We start from the raw sequence: 22,665 nt of genomic DNA on the forward strand, positions 1-22,665 counted from the left end.
TCTGTTGTGGCTTTCGTCTAATCCACGAAAAGGTTCAGAATTACTCCAGAATTTGAGGATATATTCTGCTCCACCCCGTAATATTTCAAACAAGCCTCGCATAGTTACCAGTTTAGACACATACTAGACATGCAATAGTTTTATACTATATACTTGTCCTGAAACAAAATGTGAGTGCAGGAAAATGTGCCCAACATATACCAACAGAACTCAAAATACTCAAAAACTGTCTTTCTCTTGAAGAAAAAAACTACATGTCAAATAAAACCATTCAAAAAATCTAAAATATCTCAGGATGACCAAAGTCAGTCCATCTCCAAGTTTTACAAAATACTTTAAAACAAAAACAAAAAAACTCCCCTACAGCTTTAACCAGCATTTTCTCAAGGCCTCTGGTTTTCGGTTTGGAGTTGATTTAAACTCATTTTGCACCAAATCGGTTCATCTCTGGGACACAGAATCCATCTCCCTCATGAACATTCTCTTGCAGAAAATTGTTTGAACAGATGAACTCGGAAACTTCAGCAGTCTGGAAATTTAACCCAAGGAGGAACCAGAATTGTGAAGGTCCTCAATTCTCTTGCTTGATCTTTTTGCTGCATTTTTCAATGGCGTCGCACAAGAAAGCAATGGGAATGAATTGTTGCCTTAAAACGCATGCTAAAGCATGCCTCCAATTAACTCAAATTTGGTGAATCACTTTGACATTGTCTCCTGGGCATAACTAAATGATCTTAAGCTATCGTAAATAACCAGTTTCCGGCTGCAGATATATAAAGCGGCTTACTGCCAGTATTTTACCGTAAATTTGAGATATTTTTCTTTTTGCAGTGTGTTGATGACATAACATGCTTTAAAACAATTTACAGTTCAAAAAACTAACTTTTATTAAAACAAAAAAACAAATCAATTATTGACTCATTAACAAGATTATAAAACAGTGATTTAGTTACATAAATAAATTGATATCGGTGTATCAAATCTTAATTTCATAAGCATGTATACATGGGTCATTGTAATAAATAAAATGAGAGCGCAGAAGATTCCTACACAAACCAAAAAGAGTAGAAAATAAAAAAAATAAAAAACAGCTAGACGACTCAAGAGGAAACTGTTTCCAAAGAGAACAAGAGACACTGGACGACGTTTTTTTTTTTTTTTTTTTTTTTTGTTTTTTTCCCATCAAACACGCGTGAGGAATTGCTTTGTTAAAGCATGGAGTTACACAGCCATTCACTTACTAATTAAGGACACTAAAGCTGGGACCAAAAAGGTTGGTTGTCTCTCACCTCTTTCGAACGCGTTTGGTTGTTAGATAGATCTTCTGTTTGGTTACTTTAAAGCGTTAAGACAAGGCAAGAGAAAAGGCTGCTTTTTATCTTTAATCAACACAACAACACAGACAAGACAAAAATGAAAAACAGAAAAAAAAAAAAAAAAATCAGAAGTACGGTCAAAAGGAAAATAAATAAAAAAAGACTAGTTATGGGACGAGAGCGGCGAGCTTTGCAGAGGAGACTCTGGAAATGCTGCTGCAAATGAAGGGAGAACTGAGGAGACTCCATTTTCTAAAAGCTAGATTTGTCATACTGAAGCTCTGAACCTGTGTACGATTACAGACAGGGATCCTAATACTTTTTCTTTTGACAAAACTGCTCTGGCAGTTGTTATATTTTTTCCCCAAAATGAGATGGAGCTGAGAAACATTCTGAAATGAACGGACAAAAACATTATGCTGTTTTCGTTTTCCCAAAAAGAATTTCATGGTACAACAGCAAAAAAAAAAAGCGTCAGTATCTTCACAACCTCTTGGTTGTGCTGACCAGCAACCTGAAGCAGTCTACCTCCCTCCCCTTTCTACGCATCAATCAGCAGGAATGAAGTACAGTCATCCTCTCTGAGAGAAATCTTGCATTTCTGATTAAAAAAAAAAAAAAAAAATCCAGGGTCTCAAACATGAACACTTGTGGCTTTGTAAGTCCAAAAAGAAATACTTTCAAGGAGGTCATGCTAGTCTTTCTGATATGTTAATTTGAACAAAAGAGGAACAAAACAGAAAAAAATGAGAAGACAAAAAAGAGAAAGCGATGGAGAGCCAGAGAGCGAGAGAGAAAGAGAGAGAGAGAGAGAAAGAGGGAGAGAGCAAACTACAGCGGCTTCAAGTATTTCACATTACATAGAATACTCTGTATAAATTAGTTAACATATACTTTCAGATCCTCCATATTCAGACATATACTATGGCATATATACAGAGTACAATAAATGCTTGCTCATGTCGTGTTTCTTTTTCTTCTTTTTTTCCTTTTTCATCCTCGAAGTGAGACGTTCGATTTGTTCCACCTTTTTTTTTTTTTTTTTTTTCTTTTTCTTTTTCCTGCCTAGAGAAAATCCCTGAGAACGTTCCGGTTGCTGAATGTTCCACGTGACGAAATATAACAGTAGAAAGTCTAAATGTTTGTGACTCACATGCACAGAGCGGAGTGACACTGGCCTCGGCTGAAAACACCTTACAGTGAGGGCGGCGAGGAAGAGGGAGGGGCAGCAGAGCAGAGAAGGGACTTCAGGAGGATTCCGACTCTTTGTTTCCGTTTAACGCTGGATTTCAAACATTTTTTTAAATTATTTTTTTAAATTAACACTGTGAGCTATCATAGTGAATAAATATGAACGCAAAAACTGGGAGCAGGTTCAATACCACATTATGAGGTAGCCATCTCTCCCTCCGCCCCCCAGGAATTTCTTGCGCAAAATAACCGCAACTACAGCTGCTTACAAAAGGATTCATACTCTTTGACTTTGAGTCTCAAAAGTGTGGCGTGCATATGTATTCAGCCCCTCTTTACTCAGTGCTAGAGAACATTGGTGAACAGAATAGTGAACACACTAGACAGGTCAGGGATAAAGTTCTGAAAAAAAAAAAAAATCAAGATTCCAAGCTTCAAACATCTGAAAAGAGGAAAAAAAAAAGTGGTGCAGCTGCAGCCCTGCCGAGTTATGACCATCCACCTAAACGGACAGGCCAGACAAGGAGAGTGTTACTCAGAGAATCAGTCAAGAAGCCTATGGGAACTCTGGAGGAGATACAGAGATCCTCAGCTCAGGTGGGAGACAAGACAACTACCATTTTTCCTTGTATTTTTGTTCTAATTCAAGTCACTGCTTTAAAACATGTTTTGCAGTTTCCCTGTTGTGTCCAGCATACAGGTTCAGTAATTTTGTGTTTGACTTTTGAAAAACTTTGGTACAACATCCTTATTTAAATATCTTACGTAAAACTGACCTTGACCTAGTTGTGCACTCCAAAAGTAAGGCTTCTAAGGAAGACTGCCAAGAAGGAAGCCAGTGTTGAAAGAACGGCATGAAAACAAAATCCCAGCTGCAATCTGCCACAAACCACGGAGGAACACTCCAAATATGTGGTCAGATGAGGCCAAAATCAAACATTCAGCTTGCAATCTAAAACACTATGTCTGGCAGAAAACCAACAATGAACAATATCCTGACAACAACTCGGCTATTATGAAACAGAGTGTTTGCAGAGTCATGCTGTGGGGCTGTGCTTACTGAGCAGAGAAAGAAAACTGACAGAGTGGATAAGATTGACCGAGTTTAATAGAGGACAATCCTGGAAGAAATAAAGGGTGGAGACTTAGGTTGAGGTTCACCCTCCAGCAGAATAAGGACCTTAAGCATGCTGCTATAGCAACACCGGTGCTTCAATTCAAATCCAAATTAAAATCCAGACATAAATCTAATTGATGCTTCCTTCAATCTGACTGAGTTTGAGATATTTTGCAAAGAAGAAACATCTCCAGATGCGTAAATCTGGTAGAGCCATCGCCCAAAACAACTCTACAAAGTACTGACTCACGGGGGCTGAATACATGCATATGACTGGCACACTTTTCAGATATTTGTTTCAGAAAAAAATGTGAAAATCCCGTATCATTTTCCTTCCACTTCACAAATATGCCCAACACAAGAACTACAAAATCAAACATTGATGTTTGTGTCTCCAACGCTATCCAAATGTGAGAAAGCTCAGGAGGTATAAATTCTTTTGAAAAGCGCCATAAATCAGCCCGGTTTCAGCAATGAAGAACTCCGCCTGCAACGCGCTGCATTAATGTAGATATAACACTTCACTTTTTGACGCGTCGCCACTGCGGCGCGTGGGTAAAATTGTACGACAATAATAATAACAGTAATTATAACGACAAGAGTTAGCTAAGAGCATTGTTGTGTGGAAAGTGACCCAGAGAAAGCTAACGGCTGCTCAAGTGCTGCTGCTGCTGTGTGGTAGGAAATGCTGATGGTGCCTTTTTTAAGTCAGTGCTAACCCAAGCTGTGCCGAGCCGAGCGAAGCTGTGCAATGCTGCCCAGTGCCCATCAGCAGGGGCCTAGACCAAGGGAGGTGCTCTGTGTCATTTTAAAGCCTTAGTTTCTCTTTGAGGATACCGAGACGTTGAAATTGGTCTGCTTTTTGTTTTTTTTTCTTTCTTGATTTTTTTTTTGTTTTGTTTTTTAAACATGAGCGCTATTGTACAAAGGCTTCAGCCACTCATTAACGTAAAACTCAGTATACACTGAGAATAGGGGCGGGGGGAGCAAAAAGATGCTTGAAAATCATAAAAATATATATATATATATAAAAAAAAGCCATTTCACGTTTCATTTTCATCTCGCACACATGTAGAGAAGTACACACAACATTCACAATGTGACAAATTTCCTCTCTCCTTAAAAATAAAAAAAAAATGCTTCTGTACACATAAGTAGTAATAATAATAATAATAATAATAATAATAATAATAATAATAATAGCAATAATGTTTATAACAATAACAACAGCAAGAACAATAATACCGCATGTGGCTCTTGATTTTTTTGTCATCTTTTCCTTTCTCTTTTTGCTTCATTCTACAAGTCACATCCCTCTTACCTGTCTATTAGTCCAAAAGAAGTTCAAAAGGCAGACTCAAGTTAATAGAAAAGTACTAGAGTGGAAGAGGAGCCTCGCCCTCAGCCGAACCGCTCCCGAACTAGCATCATCAGTTTCTTTTTGCCCTTGTAAATCTGTTTCAGGTTGTCTATGAACTGGGTGAACTGGATGTGTCCGTCGTGAGCCATCATGAACGTCTCCCGGGCCTTCCCCAGGAACTCGATGAACTCGCTGTAGTGCCGCGGGCTGATGTGCGTGAGCCTCGAGTGCGTAGTGTTGATGTAGGCCCCGATGGTTGCGTCCAGCAGCTGCCTGAGCGGCGCCTTGTCCAGCGACATCAGCTTCCCAGAGTTCCTGCGGCTGTGCAGCGCCGACACCATGCCCGGGGTGGTCAGCGTGCACCGCCGCAAAATGTCAGACAAAACGGTGGCGCACTTCACACTTTTGACCACCAGGGGGATGACGGCGGCCAGCTCGTTCTTGCCCAGCGAGTGGCTGAGCGCGCAGGCCCACAGTACGTCGTTAATGGCCGGATGCGTGTCCTGGTTGTAGCTGAGGTTCAGGTGAGCCATGGCTAACGTCGCCAGCTTGTACGCTCGCATCGGATAGCCGCGGTGCTCCATGTAGCGCGCAATGGTGAACAGCTGCGTGTAGCTCATTCCTGTTGCGGCAGCGTCCAGTACAATCTGGTAGGCTGTCTCGAAGGCAATGTGGTCTTTTTCACAGAGTGTGAGAGCGGAGAGGGCGCAGTTCTGGGGGTCCTTCATGGCACACTGCAGGGCGAGCGTACGGGCGGACGAGGCCAGGTTCTCCTGCTGGTGGCAGTCCAGGTGCAGGCGAACTATGGTGCTGTTGGACATGACAGTGGTCGCCACAATACTGGTGGCTTCTGTGGGAGTGAAGAGCGTGAACCAGCTCTGCATGATGCTGTCCAGTGCATAGACACCTGGAGGACACATTTTGAGGGGAAAAATAAAAACAATAGGTGAGGTTAAATTTGGAGAACAGCGGCAGATCTAGCTCATGATGGGAATAAGACTCACCAACTTCAGTGGCACACGTGACCAACCAGCGAACCATCTCTCTCCTCCTCCAGTTCAACGTGGACAGTGTTATTCTCATGACCTGAAGGAGGCAAGAAGTGATGGAGAAGGGAGAGACAGGTGAGTTAATTCATTATCTGAAGGGCTGAACTGTTTTCCTTTCCAGCTCTTGTTAATTCTGCAGCAGGCTATCGAGCAGATACAGATGGATTTATAAAATGCCAAAACACATAAAAACACTGCATGCAGGAAAGCTTTTCCATTACGGTTTGGTCCAAACTAATCTCATTAACAACCCTGATTACGTTCATAGAGGTTAATGTCAGTGATACTGAGGTCTGGACTTTGATTTAGATATTGCAACACATTGTTGCTATAATCTTTGCTTATTTTTTCAGGCATTGCTTCGTAGATTTCCTTTCAGCAAAATACATGCACACATTTAAAACGGAACCGACACATAAAATAAATATTTGAAGAAACTATTATAAAAATAAAGTCATGGTGCAAGAATGCTATCGATCATTTGAGGCAGGAATTAAATCATTTAAATGCAACATATTGAGGGTAAAATGAAAGAAAATAGAAAAGTATTTGCTTAGTTATGATTAGAAGCTCATGGTCCAGGAAGACTGCGTTGGTAGAATTTGTAGAACAAATGTTATTCCTAAGAGCAAAACAAATCAGTGCAGAATTTGCATGATTACATCATTCACAGCAACTGGTGAATATAAAACGCAGCAATGCAACAACATAATACTACAAAAAAGAACAGGGATTCTGGTAAAATAACCGAATCAACACACAGAACTTTAAAACCGTGCAAGAACATGTCCAGACATTTAAAAAAAAAAAAAAAACTTTTCAAAATGTGTGTCTGTACAAAAACTTTTTAACTTACAGGAGATGGATTTTTTTTGAGAGAGAGAGAGAACTACAGGAACTACAGGAAACTGAAACTTTTAAGAAGATAAAAACCGTTTCACCTGCTTATCAGTGACTATAGCCTCAGGTGCCAAACACAAGTGAGCCCCACCAACCGTCTGATTTGTGATTACTGCTAGAAGCGGGTGGCCATTTCTGCCGCCGGCCACTATGTGTTTGCACACCTGCAGTCCGAGCTCCAGAGAAACCTTAAGAAGAGTGATGTCCGGCAGGCTGTCCATGAGAGTGGCGATCTTGAAAGCATCCTGTGCCAGTTTGAAGATGTGAGACGAGGAGTGGATGTTTTTCTGGATGGACTCCAGGACCGTCTCCAACCTGCGACTGTCACCTACGAGGATACAAGCCGAGAAATAAGTTAGGGTAAGGTCATCACTTAATCAACTTAAACTAAACTTTAAACGGACTGTTATTTAACTTTTATTTGGTAGGGGACAAAAGACTGAGAAGTAATTGTCAACAAAATGAGTTGTGCCACAATTATTGGTACCGCTAGTAATTCCTAGAGCAATAATCTAATTCAGGCATTATTGCAATTTGTGTCTAAATTAAATTGGCTCCGAAGGTGTAGAAGCTTTTAATTAATAATGCTTCATTTCCTCTTTTCCTGGGGTATAGTTCTGATGTAACACAGAAGTTCCATATTTCTTAAAATGGGAAAGGCAAGAGAAGTTGGCCATCAAGTAAGCTAGGTGTGTCTTTATCTTAGTAAATAAAGAAATGCCTACAAGAGAGTAAAGCCTTGTTTTTCGAAGCAAGTGAATTTGCACCTTTAGCTGCAGTGAGCATGGTGGAGGCCAGCTCACACTGCTGAGACTCTATATGGCTCAGGGTGAACCAGCGCGGGTAGCGATTGGGAACTACAGACACAATGTGGTGAGGTCGCGAGAGGTCACCGGACGATGCCGTGGACTCCAACACCGGCAACCTGACGGAGAGACACAGTTAAAAAAAAGAAAAAAAAGAAAAAAAGGTGTTCTTTGTGAGATACTTTTTCCATTTTAAAAATATGACATTACTTTTAAAGTTTTCCTTTTACTTTAATAATTAGAAACTTTCGCAAAATGATGGGGGGGGGGGGAAAAAAGCAGAAGAAAGATAAATGAGGGTTGGTGATCAGAGAGAACCACATTAAAGTTGCCCAAATGATCAACATCATAATGAAATCACTTCTTTCTTCCTAGTGTAACAAGCAGTCAGACAGGAATACTGCATAGACAGAAAAAGTCTTCATTATGGCGCTTTGAGTGTGACTTCAAAATGAAAATGACTCAAGTCGCCACCGGGGGGATTTCAGTTACCCTATCCCTGCAATTTACTTTCAACCTACCATTTAATCACCTAGAAACTAAGGTATAATTAGTATTTTCTTCACTCTAATTGGTCATAATGAAGTCAGAGTTGTGCAACACCTGCTGGAGGATGGAAGAGCTTCTCAGGTTTCTGTCTCTTATTATAATAATCCAGACGGGGCCGAGGCTTCTGGAGCATCAGGAGCCCCATACGATTACCACTGTGGCCTGCTCATCTCCTATTCTACTTCACTTTTTTTTTTCTTTCCTGCCTCTGCTCCCACCTCAGTTTCAAATGTCTTCTTTCCTTCAGAAGACGGCACAACCTGGCCTTCTCTCAGCCAATCACAAAGCTAATTGAGTCCGTGGGGAAATTAAGGAATTCACCTTCCAGCCCTGTAAGGCTGGACACACATCAAACAAATACCAACACACATCAGTGAAAAGAGACCCACATCGAGCGCGCGCGCACACACACACACCTGCCCTTTTGAAAACACATCAAAGCTGCCTGGTAAAAGCAACGTGATGCTAAATGCCAGTTTCAATTTCAGAGCAAAGTGCATGTGATCTTGTTGCCACGTGAGTGAAGGCATGTACAAGAACAAAAAACAAAACAGTCTTGTCTTTTGCTCACTTTTGCCCACAAGAGCACAAGGGGAGGGCTCAGCTCTCAGACAGCAAAAGTGCTAAAAAAAAAAAAAAAAACACACAACAAAAGTGTGAACACCAGCACTTGCTGCAAAATAGAGATTGCTTGCGAGCTCCAGCAACGGCAGAGTTCACGCCACATACAACTGAGGAGCTGCTAAAAGCTTCTACCACACTGGGGCCTTCAGAAAGATTCCTGGGGTGTAGAACTGCAAAGCAAAGCAGAGTTAAAAAAAAAAAAAAAAAAAAGAGAGAGAGCCTTGAGTAAAGATGGAGGCCTCATCAACATTCCTGTCTTTGTTTGGTTTTCACCAGAGAGCCAGAGGCCTCCATTGGATAAGAACTTGAGAGGACTGAAAAATAGTTTCCTCAAAAGGTTTGGGAGGAAAAAGCTATACCAGGTTATTGTTCAGTAGAAAACAAAAGACAAAAAATGATTACAAAAAGGACTGAAAAAGTCTTTGTGGGCTGCTTGATAAAATAGCACAAGGACAGTTTATTCAGTGATGCTTTCTCACTGAGCATGTTGCACCCCCTGCCAAACAGTGCTTACACGTTTTAAACGCTGGGACATTGCCAAACAAACTCTCAAGACATTGACAAGTGTGATGAAAACAAATTAAATCCGCTTTTCTTTACAACCATGCTGAAATAGAAATGTGTCATCAATAACTATAAAGACTATGGAAGCAATATTAAAGTGCTACGCTATTTCGTCAAAGTGAAGTTTGCTAGCACACAACATCATCTGCTGGAATAAGTCCAAGTAAATGGAGAAATGCTTTAATCCTAAAACTCTGCATTGTGACTAATATTTTAGCAGCTAACAATGCTAACGTTATCATCGGTCTGAGGACTTTTTAAAAGGCTGAACATACACCAAGAAGAGATTAATTAAAAACTGCCTGTGTTTATGTTTTATACACATGTTGAACTGTTGCCCTGTTGTGTTGATGAAGTCAGCAAATAATATCTCTGGTTTGGTCAACAATACTAAGTTACTGTATTTATCAATCTGGAAGTAAAAAGAAATGATAGAGTGAAACACAAGATAAAAAAAAATGTTTTGGCATCAGAGTTGCCATCGTTACTAAAATAAAGGGCTGATGTAACAGCAAACAGATTCTTTAAAAACATGATACATTGCATCTATGAGACACTTATTTTGAAGTACAAAAGGTATCATTTTTTTGGGTTATATCCCTGTTGCGTTGACAAAGTTGTCTAATAAAGATGCTGACAATGCTTGATAATACCTTAATCTGGCAGCATTTGGGTACTAAGCAAAAGAAATTAAAAAGCCACAGAATGAGAAGCAAACTACGAATGATTTGTAGATCATTCTGCAAATCATAAAGATGTGGCGAGTAGATAACTGTTAGGTGCCAACAATGTTAACGTGAGAATCTGCTTCTTAGCTCTTATAAGCAATGATGTGAACTTGACAACCTATAGTTTTGAAATAGTTTTGAGATGATTCAGATCAGTTCAATTCAAAAAGACTTTTTTGGTCCCAGAGGGAATAAACATACTACACAATTATCTTCAAAGAGCAGTCAGTATTACAGTGGTTCTGAAGAAGCCTCCGACTGAAGACAATGTTGTTGTGTAGCGGTCTCATGAAGAGAATGCCCAGTGCTGCCTTGACTAATTTTCTTGATTTTATGCTAAATCCTTCTTTGCACCATCCTCTCCAAAGCTTCCACAGTCGTCCCGAGAACAGAACCAGCCTTCTTTATCAGGTTGTTGAGCCTTTTTAAGTCTCTGACTCTGATACAGCTTCCTCAACAGATAATGACAGAAAAGATTACACTCTCCACAAGAGACATGTAGAGTGTTTCATAGCAACTTGCTACAAATCTTGAAGCGCATATGCTTTCTCAAGAAGTAAACTATGTTCAGTCACTTCATGCAGATCCAGTTTGTTGTTCAGGTCAAAACCGAGGCATTTATGCTCCACCTCCTCCGCCTATTCTCTCATCATAGAAACAAGGTTTGACCCTGGTGTCTGCTAACTATGCTAAAAGTTAGCACCTGCTTCATAGACTCCTATTGGTGCTAAGCTGAAGGACTAACCTGACACTATGGTTTTAAATTAATGAAACCTTTATATTATTAGTGAAACAGAAGGAATGTGAAATTCAATATTTTATTCACGAGGACCACTTCAGAATTAGAAACAAAACATTGAGAAGCCAAATCTGCACAAGAATATCAAACAGCCATTGTAGATTTTTTTTTTTTTAAACAAAGTGGAATATTTTCTCTGTCTATGAAACAAACAGAAATGTTCAACCTCTGGTATTCGTGAGCTGGATGTATGAAGACGGAAACAGTCCCTGGATACGCACATGTAATTAGACATTTCATAAACAGTCATGTAGGAGAATAGCAGGCAAAATTGTAAGGCTGCTGATGGCCAAAGTTTATTTATGGACACAAACAGGACGAACTATAAAGAAAATCTGTAGCAAAGAGGCTCAACTGAGATGATGAGAAAAAGCAGTCCTGATAGGTTTTACCTAAATCCTGAGGCCCTTTGGGTTTCTGCTCTGCATCACCATGACGACTGACCTCTTTACCTCATGCTGCGTTTCCCGCTCTGACTGTAAACAGCCTTCACTTTCACCATTCATCAAACACACATCTATCAGCTACATGCGACACATCCGGTGGAAGACCGCGACTGTATACACAAACTCTTTCAAGGGGAGATTTTCAAGGACCAAGTCGTACATGACCAAACACGGAATATCTTTCTTTTGGTTTTTTGTGTGTGTTTTTTTCGAAGTGTGCGCGATGATTAAAACGACAATTTGCCATCAGCATTTCATTCAAAGACTGAAAAGAGGGGCTGCACAGTGGCACAGATGGTAGAGCTGTTGCCTTGCAGCAAGAAAGTTCTGGGTTCGATTCCCGGCCCCGGTCTTTCTGCATGGAGTTTGCATGTTCTCCCTGTGCACACGTGGGTTTTCTCTGGGTACTCTGGTTCCCACAGTCCAAAAACATGTCAGGTTAATTGGCCTCTCCAAATTGCCCCTAGGTGTGTGTATGGTTGTGTGTCTCTGTGCAGACTGGCGACCTGCCCAGGGTGTACCCTGCCTCTCACCCGGAACATTAGCTGGAGAGGCACCAGCAACCCTCCATTTTCTTTACACCAGGGTGTAAAGAAAATGGATGGATGGATTTAAAAGTAGAAGGGCAACATATACAGGATAAGTGGTTATTTCAGCATAAGAATCAGATGATATTTCATCAGATATATAAATTAGCTTTGAAGTTAACATTAGGATGCAACAGTCTGTCAGTGAAGGGGCTTTCCAGTTCAAAAACAGCTTTATGCATGGAGACTCTCGGTGAATTGGAGAGCTCATTCAGTGGCAGGCTGCAGTTTTCTTTAACTTTGGTCCTTTATTTTTCTGCAAAGCACTTTTAAAGGACCTTGTTTATGAATGCTGCAAAACAAATAGACATACTACATGTAGAAGAGTAAAGGTCAACGAATACAAATGCATGGAATTAAATGCATGCATCATTTTTTTAAAGCCATAGTTCAGTGGCTATGCTTCTATGCAAGGCAGTGTATGTGTTTAGGATGAACTACAAATCTTGGCAAAGCGTTGATACATTCCTGGCAAACATGCAAAAGCACTCTGATTGTTCCATTTAATGCAGCAAATATTTGGCCAAAACTGGAACAAGATCAAATTATTTAAAATTAGTAAACATTTAAAGGCCTAAGATATTTGGCTTTAAAATTCTGGCAATTTGTAGTAAAAGTTCCCCCTGCTTACAGACCATGTATTATGCAGTAAAAATCCAGCACTATTAGATCTGGAAAACTTGCATCTCATTTGGACCTCTCCCACGATAACAGCAGGTCTCTTCTCTTTGGCTCACAAACAGTTAAGATGAGCACAGTCTGAAGAGGCAGTGACTTTTTTCTTCTGTTTCTCTGGCGGAAATCAAATTGTGGGCAGCCTGTGAACCAGCAGGCAGATCCTCTTTTCATTTATTTATTTATTTATTTTAATGCTGGTCACTCGCACCAAGCCATCGGCCGGCATATGCTGGTGTCACACCGACTAATTAACCTCATCCAAGACGCAGCAACACATACACACACACACACACACACAGCGCTTTGAGTAAACCGCATACTATGCCAGTCCGACTTCTCATTTAAAAAGACAGTTAGTTGTGGAGCAAGTGTGACAGATAAGACAAATTTTAAAAAGCGAGGAGAGAGGGGGGGGGGAAAACAATGTGAGGGAGGAAGAGCTCGACTCTTTTGTCTCCTCTTTTATCAATGATAGTATTATAATAGGGCCATTAAAAGAGACCTGGTTACTTTACCTCCTCCTCTATATTTAACTGTCCGCTGTCCCGTGGGAGCGGGGAGGTATATGCTATCACATTACACTACGCTACATTACACACATTCATTATGTGCTGAGTAGACACCTCTGGTTCCCAGGAGCACTCATAAGTGGCTGTATTATTCTAAATCGCCGGTTTCACACCGGAGGAGTGAGGATGGAGGAAGCAAGGGGACAAAAAGGAAAAGGTGAGGGGAAGTGGTGAGGATGGGGAGAGAGTGGCCAACTCACTAAAAGCAGGTTGGGAACTCTGGTTTGGAGGCAACCAGCTGGATAAAACACAGAGCCTGTCAGCCTGCTATAAGGAGGATGTTATTTTTCTATATACTAACATGTTTAGAAGTGTCTGTCATCCTTCTGCTATATTTCAAGACACTCACTTCCTTTTCCAGAGTTGCTAATTCCTCAGCTGCACAAAAGTCGCTAAATGACATCATAACATAATTTGCATAATGTTCAAATTTCATGCAAGTGCAATGATCTTTGCCAAGAGGTGGAGAATGGGAGGGATAATGTTCTTAAGAGTTTAAAAACTGCTTAAGACTTCAAAGTAAAAATGACCCAGAAGAAAAAGGTTAGCACTTTTTGAACACATTTATTTTGTGTTCTTTTTGGCTTTTTACTATATTTTTCTCTCTATGGTGGCTTTGTTTTTAACATGTTGCAGTAAAACGTCAGTGTTTTGTTTTGTTTTGTTCTATGTATTTTACAAAAATAGAAAATAACTGTCAATAGCAGTGTGGGAAAGTGAGGCAACTGCCTTGAAGGGATGAGCCAGCAGTGATTCAGGCGCTCCTTACGTGTGGAGAGGCGAACACCACCTGTCCGCTACCGCTGGGATGGACACGATTTGGCCGGCTGTGTGAGTCCCTGCTCATTGGGAGGAGCGAGTAGAACAACAACTGAATTTGCACTAACATCACAATCTCCAATCACACCAGAAAAGAGCGTTTTATTTCACACCAGTACCTTCACCGAGTCAGTCTGAAAGACCGTTAAAATGATCGCCTTTTCTCCCCCCCACTATCCTGATCAGCTCAGCTTAGCTTCACAGAAAGACAAACATTACCCCTCCACACCCCACCTTCTCTCCCCCGTTGCCTCGACGTGTGTACTCGAGTATATGTGCGTGTGATTCCTCCTCATTACAGCTGCGCTAATTACACTCTCATTAATGTAATTAATATTCACGGATCCAGCTCCCACAAGTCACAACATCAAAACAGAGCAGCGCAGGGCGATTAGCGCGCGCGCGCGCGCATGCTCCGCACGCCGTCCACAGCTGAGAACACGCGGGAGCAAAACATGGAGAGATCAGACGCCCCTCTTGGACACGTTAGCCAAGAGGGGCGACCCTGGCTGAACGTAGAACAGACGTGGAACCGGAGGAAAGGCTGCTCTGATGTGAGGCTTAAACATGGGGAGGGAGGTACCGCTGCATTTATCTTGGTCATAGCAAGGGTATTAGCACTGTACTAAGCAACTTTTCTCTTTCTATTTGATCAAACCTATTGGAACTAACAATGAATAAAAATTAAAAAAAAGAAATACATTTTTATACTATTTACACAAAAACAAAATATATGTGTTTTTTAATTTGGGTTTATGTACGTTTTGTTTTGATTATATTTTAAGTATTATTCACATTACGTTTTAAAAACCCCAGCGGGACCCTGTTTAAGGAGTTCACTCCAACTTTGAAGTCTTAATGAACCTTCACAGGGATTAACTTTATTTACAAGAAGACCTACCGCATGGCTCTCAGTGCAATTTTGTACGCCAGTTCGGCGTCATGAGGTAGCAGAGAGGTGAAGAGATAGCGAGCGAAGGTGTGCATGGGGACGCTCTCTCGATGGACGATCTCTCCGAGGCCAGAGTACGGACCAGCTGTGAAGAAGAACCGACATAACGCAACACGCTGGTGAACAAATGTGTTTGCGGCAAACCAAGACTAAAGGAATTTAAACTTTTCATGCTGATAAAAAAGACTGAGTCATGATTTCCTGTGGCATGCTGAGGAGTGACGCTCCCTTCCAGACAGGAAGCGGGGAGCCACGCGGCATTTAAACAAAACCGTGACGTCAAAACACATATGGTCGTGTGTGTGGATTTGGCCTCGTGCCCTCCTCCTTCCCTCCGCATCTTCCTACGCGCCCCCTCATCTCTGGTGGGTTATTTTAAACCCCCACGGGCCTCTAAGCCGCAGACCACATCACAGAGCGGCGCGGCTGCAGGCCTCCTGGGGCCCCCGCAGCGGCCTCAGACCCGAGCTGCTCTATTAGCGAAGGAGCCAGAGGTGGGTGGTCGTGCCGCGCCGGGGACGAGGCAGGGCTGGGATTTGGGTGGGGACTGCAGCCGAGTCTGACTCGGTCGGTTCCACCACCACCTCTGTCCCTCCTTCCTCTTCCCCACAACCCACTCGCTCTCTTCCAGCTCCAGCTCCTGTAAACGCTCACACGCTTTTGTGTGTACCGGCATATGTGTGCTGACACAATACCCCTGGCGTTGCTGTGTAAAGAGCTCATTTTGGTCTGGCCCAGGACGGCTCAGCCTCTATTTGCGCCACAAAATGAAAGGATAATAAATAGTGAGACAGAGTCAAATGTGTTTTTCCTGTTTTAGCAGGAATGCCTTGGCTCTCTGTGTGTGGGTAGGTTATGAAATGACAGGGAGGAGGCGTTGCTGTGTATATATTTGTGTGCATTTGTACCAGAGCGGACTGCAGGGAAATTTAGAGAAATAAAAATCAACAGACGGTAAAAGCCGAAAGAATCAATCTGTGGCTCTCCTTACCCTCGAGCAGAAACACAGCCTGTTTACGGAAGATTTTGACCAGGGAGTCATCCAGTTCCACTTCCTGCAGCTTGGCCAACAGCTGCTCCTCGTTGCGACACACCTTTTCCTGAGCGTACAGCCCGTCGGGCATCACCCGCTGCTGACCCAGGCCGATCAGAGCCGTCTCCACCGCCAGCGCCATGTACGACTCGCCGTCTCCCAGCAGCCGCTGCACGGGCATCCGCTGAAGATCGGCTCGGCTCACGACGCTGGAGCAGTCTGCGAACACAACGCCGTGACGTCTGTGTCACTCTCTGGGGTTTTGGATGCTAGATGGCTCTAGTTTGCATGAACATTCCCTGCAGATCCTACGAAAGCAGCTCTAAGTGGGCATGTGAAATGCATGTGAACACATTAGGAGGGAATCTGTGCTAACTGCTCCTCTTTAGTGTAGAGGGCTATTTCTGTTAGCAGAGGAGGCAACGAGGGACTGAACAACCACACGCGTAGGAAAGGAGAGTTTTAGTACCCAGAACAGAAAATATTACGACTGTATTGCTTATCATTTCTGTGATACTGTGATCCTTATAATAAGGATCTAAATTTATTACCTACCAACTGTCTATATTGTTTGTTCAATAAGAGTATCAACACATTGGAAAATATGAACAAATGCAGTCAGTGTGAGCAGTTTAGTGATAAAACTCACATCAATTTATGTGACTGGAGTCCTAAAGAACCATATTACAAACGGATATGTTTTTCGAGAGCAGTATTTGTGTTTGTGGAACTATGATTGCTGTGCCATGCAGTCGCAGCCAAGTTAGTAACAAATAGTTGTTATTATCACAATGGCAGCACAAAATATTGTAATAACACGTTAAGTCTGTATCGCCCATCCCTATTTGGTACATTTTACAATAGAAAACCTCAATAGAAATCATACTTTTTTCGTAATGCACATGGTCCTCTATATGCTTCCATAACAGCAGATCTATTATGGATCTATTGTGGAAACTAGTGTTTACTGCTGTTCATGTGACTCTTCAGTACCTGAGAGGTCTAAGCAGGTGTTGGAGCCTTCCTCACCCGCTCGTCCCGACTCCGTCAGGGTGCTGAACAGGGTGCCGATGGGATCCAGAGGGTGTCCCACCCAGCCCTCCATGTTCGTTATGGAGGTGTGGCCTTTATGGAGCAACTCTGTGAACAGATATTCAAGCAATTGTTGAATGACTGGGATTTATTTTATAAAGTGGTACAAGATCTACTTGGAAATCCATCCATGCACTCCAAATTGACACCATCAAGATCAATCCATTGACGGTCCAAGCCCAGAAGGGATATATAGTCTATCCAGAGAGGTTGAGGCCTGCTACACCGAGTCTCTTTTTTTTTTTTTTTTACAGTTGAAAAAACCCCTAACATCCTGATCAGATGCCTGAATCACCTCAGATGACTCATGTTGATGCCTAGGAGCTCTGCTCTGATGTCCTCACCTTATCTCAAAGGTTAAGTCCAGCCACCCCAGAGTGAAAGCTAATTTCAGCCGCTCTTATCAGGCATCTCGTTCTTTTTGGGCATCGAAAGACTGCAGATGAACTGAGAAAACGAAAGCTTAGCTCTTTTTGTTTCAGCTCTTTTTTTTTAAACCACCAAAGAGCGGAGGAGCAGCAGAGGAGGGAATTGCGATCCGCGTCTGCATCTTTTTCTCTGTCCTAATACAAATCATCAGTTTCGATTCTACTCATCAGTTGGTGTGTCAGCATGAAACCACACACCTTCCAGCAGTTTTCTTCAGAAGAGAAGCTTTAACATTTCTGCTTAGCTAATTTAGAGGCGGGTATAAATGTGAATTTTTAGGGCGGCTCTGACGTTTTCAACCTATAAACAAAATCCCACAGCTACCTTTTTTGTGTCGTCGAAAGTGCTCCAGCTGCCTCTGCTGCTGCCTCCGTAACGTGTTCACCACGGCGATGGCCAGACGGAGGGCTTCTCTGGGGTAACCGTGTGAGCGCAGGGCGTCCACCCGAGCGCAGGCCGTAGGGACGTGTTCTGAGGAAAAGACAAGTCCCACCTTAATAACCCGGCTCCTGCTGTCTGATGGTCGGAGCCCAATTTCAGTGTTTAAATAAGTCATTTGAAACCTACATATATATGCAGACTCACCATGCCACAGAGGCCAGCCGCGTGAGTCGAAGAGGGAGCCCTCCTGGTTGTCATGGTAACAGTAGTTGGCATAGAGGTCACTGGCGATGATGTGTTGGAGGTGTCGGTCCTGCCAGTGCAGGTCGCAGGCCTCGATGGCTCGCGTGAACACAGTCCGGTGGGGACGCATCTCTGCAGAGGAAGGAGACGGTTTGAGCTCAAACGTCTTCAAAACTGCTTTAAAATCTGCTTATTTATGCAGTTATGCATTTATCAATTTCTAGGGAGAATGGCTAAATTTGTATGAGCATAAAATAAAATCTAAATAAAATACCATGTTGACGGACTAGTTTTTCAGGAATCACTCCTGGACAGGATATTTGTGATTTTGGCAATATTTTCAGAGTGAAAGACGAAAACCTCAGAGATCTCTTTAATATGAGATTTAAATGAGTTGGACTGCATGTGTGGTTGAACTGAATTGACGCTTCATAAATAAACTGAATTAAATTTAATAACCTGGTTGATTAATTTAAACTAAGGCTGAACGATAACTCCTTTAATTTCAATGGAAAGTTTCCCTTTCAGTTGAACAAAAAGTGATCATTTTCAAATGTGTACCAATCTTGTGACAATGTGACACATGAGATTTCTAACCTTGGTTACCGTGAGCGCCTTGGGGCAGTGAGTGGGTGAGGTTGGGCAGCTCGTTGACGTGGTTGCCGTCCTCCCAGGGGCAGACGTCCACGCTGTTCCACCGGCGCAGCTGCCGCAGCCACGACGACTTCTGCTCGGGCTTGCAGTGGGGGTTCAGCACGATGCACATCCACAGGGCGCCTGCACATGCAGCGAACGCACAGACTTAATCTAGTGTATATGAGGATGATGTCGGCATAAGTGGGAAAGCGTGTCTTTTGAGCTTTAAAAAGCAGCTACTATCGTGTAAGGTCAAAAACTTAAAGGAGTATTTTTTTTTTTTTTTTTGCTTTTCAGGAAAAAAACAAAAAAACAGTGGATCTGATCCCTTAGAACTCTTTCTCTTTGCTGCCGCCATTTTCTGCTCAGACAGAACGAGACTTATCCAGAGGCAACGCTGCCTGCACACACATCATTTTGGAATACATTGGAACAAACAGAATGTGAAAAACGGCACAGTCTCAGGGGAAGCGAGAACATTCAGGGATTTTACTCTCAAGAGTGCTGGAGATGCATACGCTTCTGCGGTGAGTGTGTGATTTTGATACAGATGCGCGGGTGAACAGACAGAAACATTTTGGGGAGGAAAACCCGAAACAAGGGCAAAGAGAAGGGATGTGAAGGCTGAAACCGACGGAACAGTATGTGCAGACTATGGCGACAGAAGAGCACAAAAAACAAGAGTGGAAATGATTTGCAACACAAAAAAGCAAAAAAAAAAAAGCAAAAAAAAAAAAAATATATATATATATATATGTGTGTGTGTGTGTGTGTGTGTGTGTGTGTGTGTGTGTGTGTGTGCGTGTGTGTGTGTGTGTGTATCAGCGAGACATGGGCAAGGACAAGTGGTTGTGGCTCAGCTGAGACTCAAAAGAAGAGAAAGACAAAAGCGGGGATAGCAGTGCTGAGAGGCAGTATTCACACATCAGGTGGAGTGATAAGGACTCTGCAAGAAAGGTTTGAAGTGCGGACTTCAAAGAGTCCAAAAATACGTGGGACTGAAACAGACGAGATCACCGCGCTGTCTTCACAGAGTGTAGAGGAGGACAAACACCGTCTTCATCATCGACGGCGACAACAACAGCAACGCCAGGGGAGAGCAGCAATGATGGGAGATGCTGCGGCTGCCGTCCCGCTGACGGGCTTGCGGGGTTCAAACCGTGTCGGCGTTTGCCGAGCGGCTCTCTGTCACATCTACCACGAATATAAGGAGAGATGTTTGAAAACACTGCAGAGGTGAGGCTCTGTGTGCTGCATTAAACGGCTTTTAATTCAAGTAGATCTCGTCTAGAGCTGCCAGAGCTACAGTCACAGCGAGGGAGGGAGAGGAACCGGGCTGTCAGCGACGAGTCAGCGCATCGGAGACTGTGGGCTTTCTTGGACATAAAAGCACAAGAAAACAAACAGAAACAAAAACATGCCTCTGTGCCTTTGTGTCAACGTCTGGGTTCGATCACCCATCTTGCTAAATCTGTCAGTTCCTGTGTATACAGGGGGAGAGGTGTGTGTGTTTGTGTGTGTGTGTAGGTGTGTGTGTGTGTGTGTGTGTGTGTGTGTGTGTTGTTGTCGTCGTCGTCTCCCCCCCGGCCCCCTCACCGAGCTCGTCCCAGAGCTGTCTGTACTTGTCGGTCATGGTGGTGCCCTGCTGTCTCCATAGCGCCAGCCGAGGGTCGGCCATGAACTGCTCTGTGATCAGTGTTAACATCCTCGCTCCGTTGGAGTCGCGCATCTTCAGCATCTCCCTCACCTACACAGGGAGGGACGGGACAGAAACACACACGCACGCACGCACGCGCACACACACACACACACACACACAGTTTATACCAGGACATGCACAACAAGCAGCGGACATGATAGCTGAACATATTCATGCTTCAGCTACAATGACTAAATTTAGAATATGAAATTTAGGATATCAGGTTTCAGGGGAAACCTTATCCAAAGGTTCAATTAATCCCAATTTACTTTGAGTCTAGATGGGCTGGTATGAGATTATCATGGTGTGACGACATGAAAAAACAGGTTATTATTGTATTTCAGCTAAAGGGGAGAGATACCACTGGAGGCCTGTTAGTTGTTATAAGAAGCATTTGACTGTTTTAATGCCAAAAAACAGTTATCCCACTAATTATTATGAAGCATTTTGTTTAATAAAATGTAAACAAAGCCAGACAAGTTATTTTTATTTATCCCTGTGCTATGCAAGCTTTGGAATGTTCCTTTCTAGATAGAAACATATTTCTTGGCTAAATTAGGTCAGTTAATTTTTATAACATAGATTCAAATGTAACCCAAAGACAGGTATATAAATAAAATTAAGAAAATGTATAGTCAATTTTCAACTAGTTGAAAGTCAAAAAACAATGAAGTGTAGCTTCAGAATGAAAATACATCTTGGTAGGGGTATAAAGGATTTAGCTATTTTTATTGTTATATTGACACATACACAAACATTTTGTAAGAACACTTGAGAAATGTAATTTTTTTAACAGAATATTTAAAATTTTGAGTGTGATTGGCAATATTTTCAAACAGCCTATTTCAGACTTTTTTGAAAGGAGAAAAAAATTTAGCTGGTCTCTTTCAACCAGCTGACCGGCAGTGCTCAACAAGGAGGGGCTGTGTTGCTTCAGATAGCTGGAGAAATCTCCTGGTCAGTGATTTTCATGCGTGCATTATACCTGATGCACACATAAAACATGAATGTATGAAGCTTCATGTGTTAAAGAGTGTCACTTTTGTTTGCTGCTGCTCAGTAGTAAAAAAAATGAGTGCTACTTTCTGTGTGTTTTTTCCAGGCCCCACTTGTGAGGGAATTTATTAAATAACCTCACAGAGTGAAAAAAAAAAACTTTGACTTAATTTTGGTTTTAATAGAAAATGTTGAAGTTGTTGAGGATTGCAACCAACCAATAAAAAAAAGTTTGCCAGTCTTGAATAAAATCGATGCAAAATTTGCATCAAAGACATGCCAGCTTTCATGACCACCACCTTTCATGGTCAACTCAATAAATTATTCCACAAATTAAAAAAAAAACTGTTCAACGAGTCTTGTGACGAAATTCTTCTCATTTTATGTAGCTTGGCTTTGCTCTGAAGTATTCATAAGAGCTCTCTAACCTTGTCCTTGCCTTTTCTTTTCTGCTTTACTTGAAATAAGCCTCAAACACCTTTTCAAATTTGCCTCAATAGTTGTTTTTTGTTGTTGTTGTGTTCTGGGTTTTTTTTCTTTTTTCTGCAATTTCTCAAAGAGTTTGTATATTCTTTAAAGCAAAAGATCACAGAAAAAAGGTGTGGGATTAAAAAAAAAGGAGAGAGAGAATGGATTCCTAACTTTTGCTACTCACTTATTTGTTTGGGGAGGATGCTGTTGAATTACAAGTGTGCAGACGCAGCTCTGTGTGGGCGCTTAAGGATCTGTGCAAGGTGGCTGAGAAAACGTGCCTGTCATTGTGTGCGTGTGTGTGTTATATTAAAGAAGATAACTGGCTTCAAAGTGCATGGAGCTGAGAGACATTCTAAAAGCCAGGCGAGCTGGATGATAATGGCCTTGGCTTGCGGTCTTTACATAGCACACAATGCATTAATGCTGGCCTTGCTCAGCCACTGTAATAGCAGGCAACTGAGTGAGGCAAACATCTCTCATGTAAGCGTTTAATATACGGTGTGTAGTGCAAGGCTTCCCACTTTCTATACCTCGTTTTTTTCTCCCTTTATCTTCTGTTCCTTCACTCCTACAATTAGCCTGAGCTAAGACACGGTCTGCCCTTTAATGTATGTGCATTATGTGCTTT

The 22,665-nt window shown here is 42.2% G+C and overlaps 1 protein-coding gene across 1 annotated transcript in view; it reads right to left on the bottom strand.

Annotated features, from left to right (window-relative positions):
- Window positions 1–862: 862 nt before the first annotated feature.
- LOC106917871 (zinc finger SWIM domain-containing protein 6) overlaps window positions 863–22,665 on the bottom strand; it is a 64,215-nt gene continuing 42,412 nt past the window's right edge. The window contains exons 4-14 of the mRNA XM_088008806.1: window positions 20,465–20,615; window positions 18,830–19,009; window positions 18,194–18,364; window positions 17,933–18,079; window positions 17,081–17,227; window positions 16,046–16,306; window positions 15,004–15,139; window positions 7,701–7,858; window positions 7,098–7,261; window positions 5,989–6,070; window positions 863–5,891 (exon numbers count right to left, since the gene is read on the bottom strand). Of these exons, the coding sequence (XP_087864932.1) occupies window positions 5,026–5,891; window positions 5,989–6,070; window positions 7,098–7,261; window positions 7,701–7,858; window positions 15,004–15,139; window positions 16,046–16,306; window positions 17,081–17,227; window positions 17,933–18,079; window positions 18,194–18,364; window positions 18,830–19,009; window positions 20,465–20,615 (2,463 nt within the window). The 3' untranslated portion in view covers window positions 863–5,025. The remainder of the gene's footprint in view (window positions 5,892–5,988; window positions 6,071–7,097; window positions 7,262–7,700; window positions 7,859–15,003; window positions 15,140–16,045; window positions 16,307–17,080; window positions 17,228–17,932; window positions 18,080–18,193; window positions 18,365–18,829; window positions 19,010–20,464; window positions 20,616–22,665) is intronic.

This window comes from Poecilia mexicana, unplaced genomic scaffold (genome assembly GCF_051168715.1).
Source record: "Poecilia mexicana isolate PSO_F unplaced genomic scaffold, ASM5116871v1 scaffold_9, whole genome shotgun sequence".
NCBI lineage: Eukaryota > Metazoa > Chordata > Actinopteri > Cyprinodontiformes > Poeciliidae > Poecilia > Poecilia mexicana.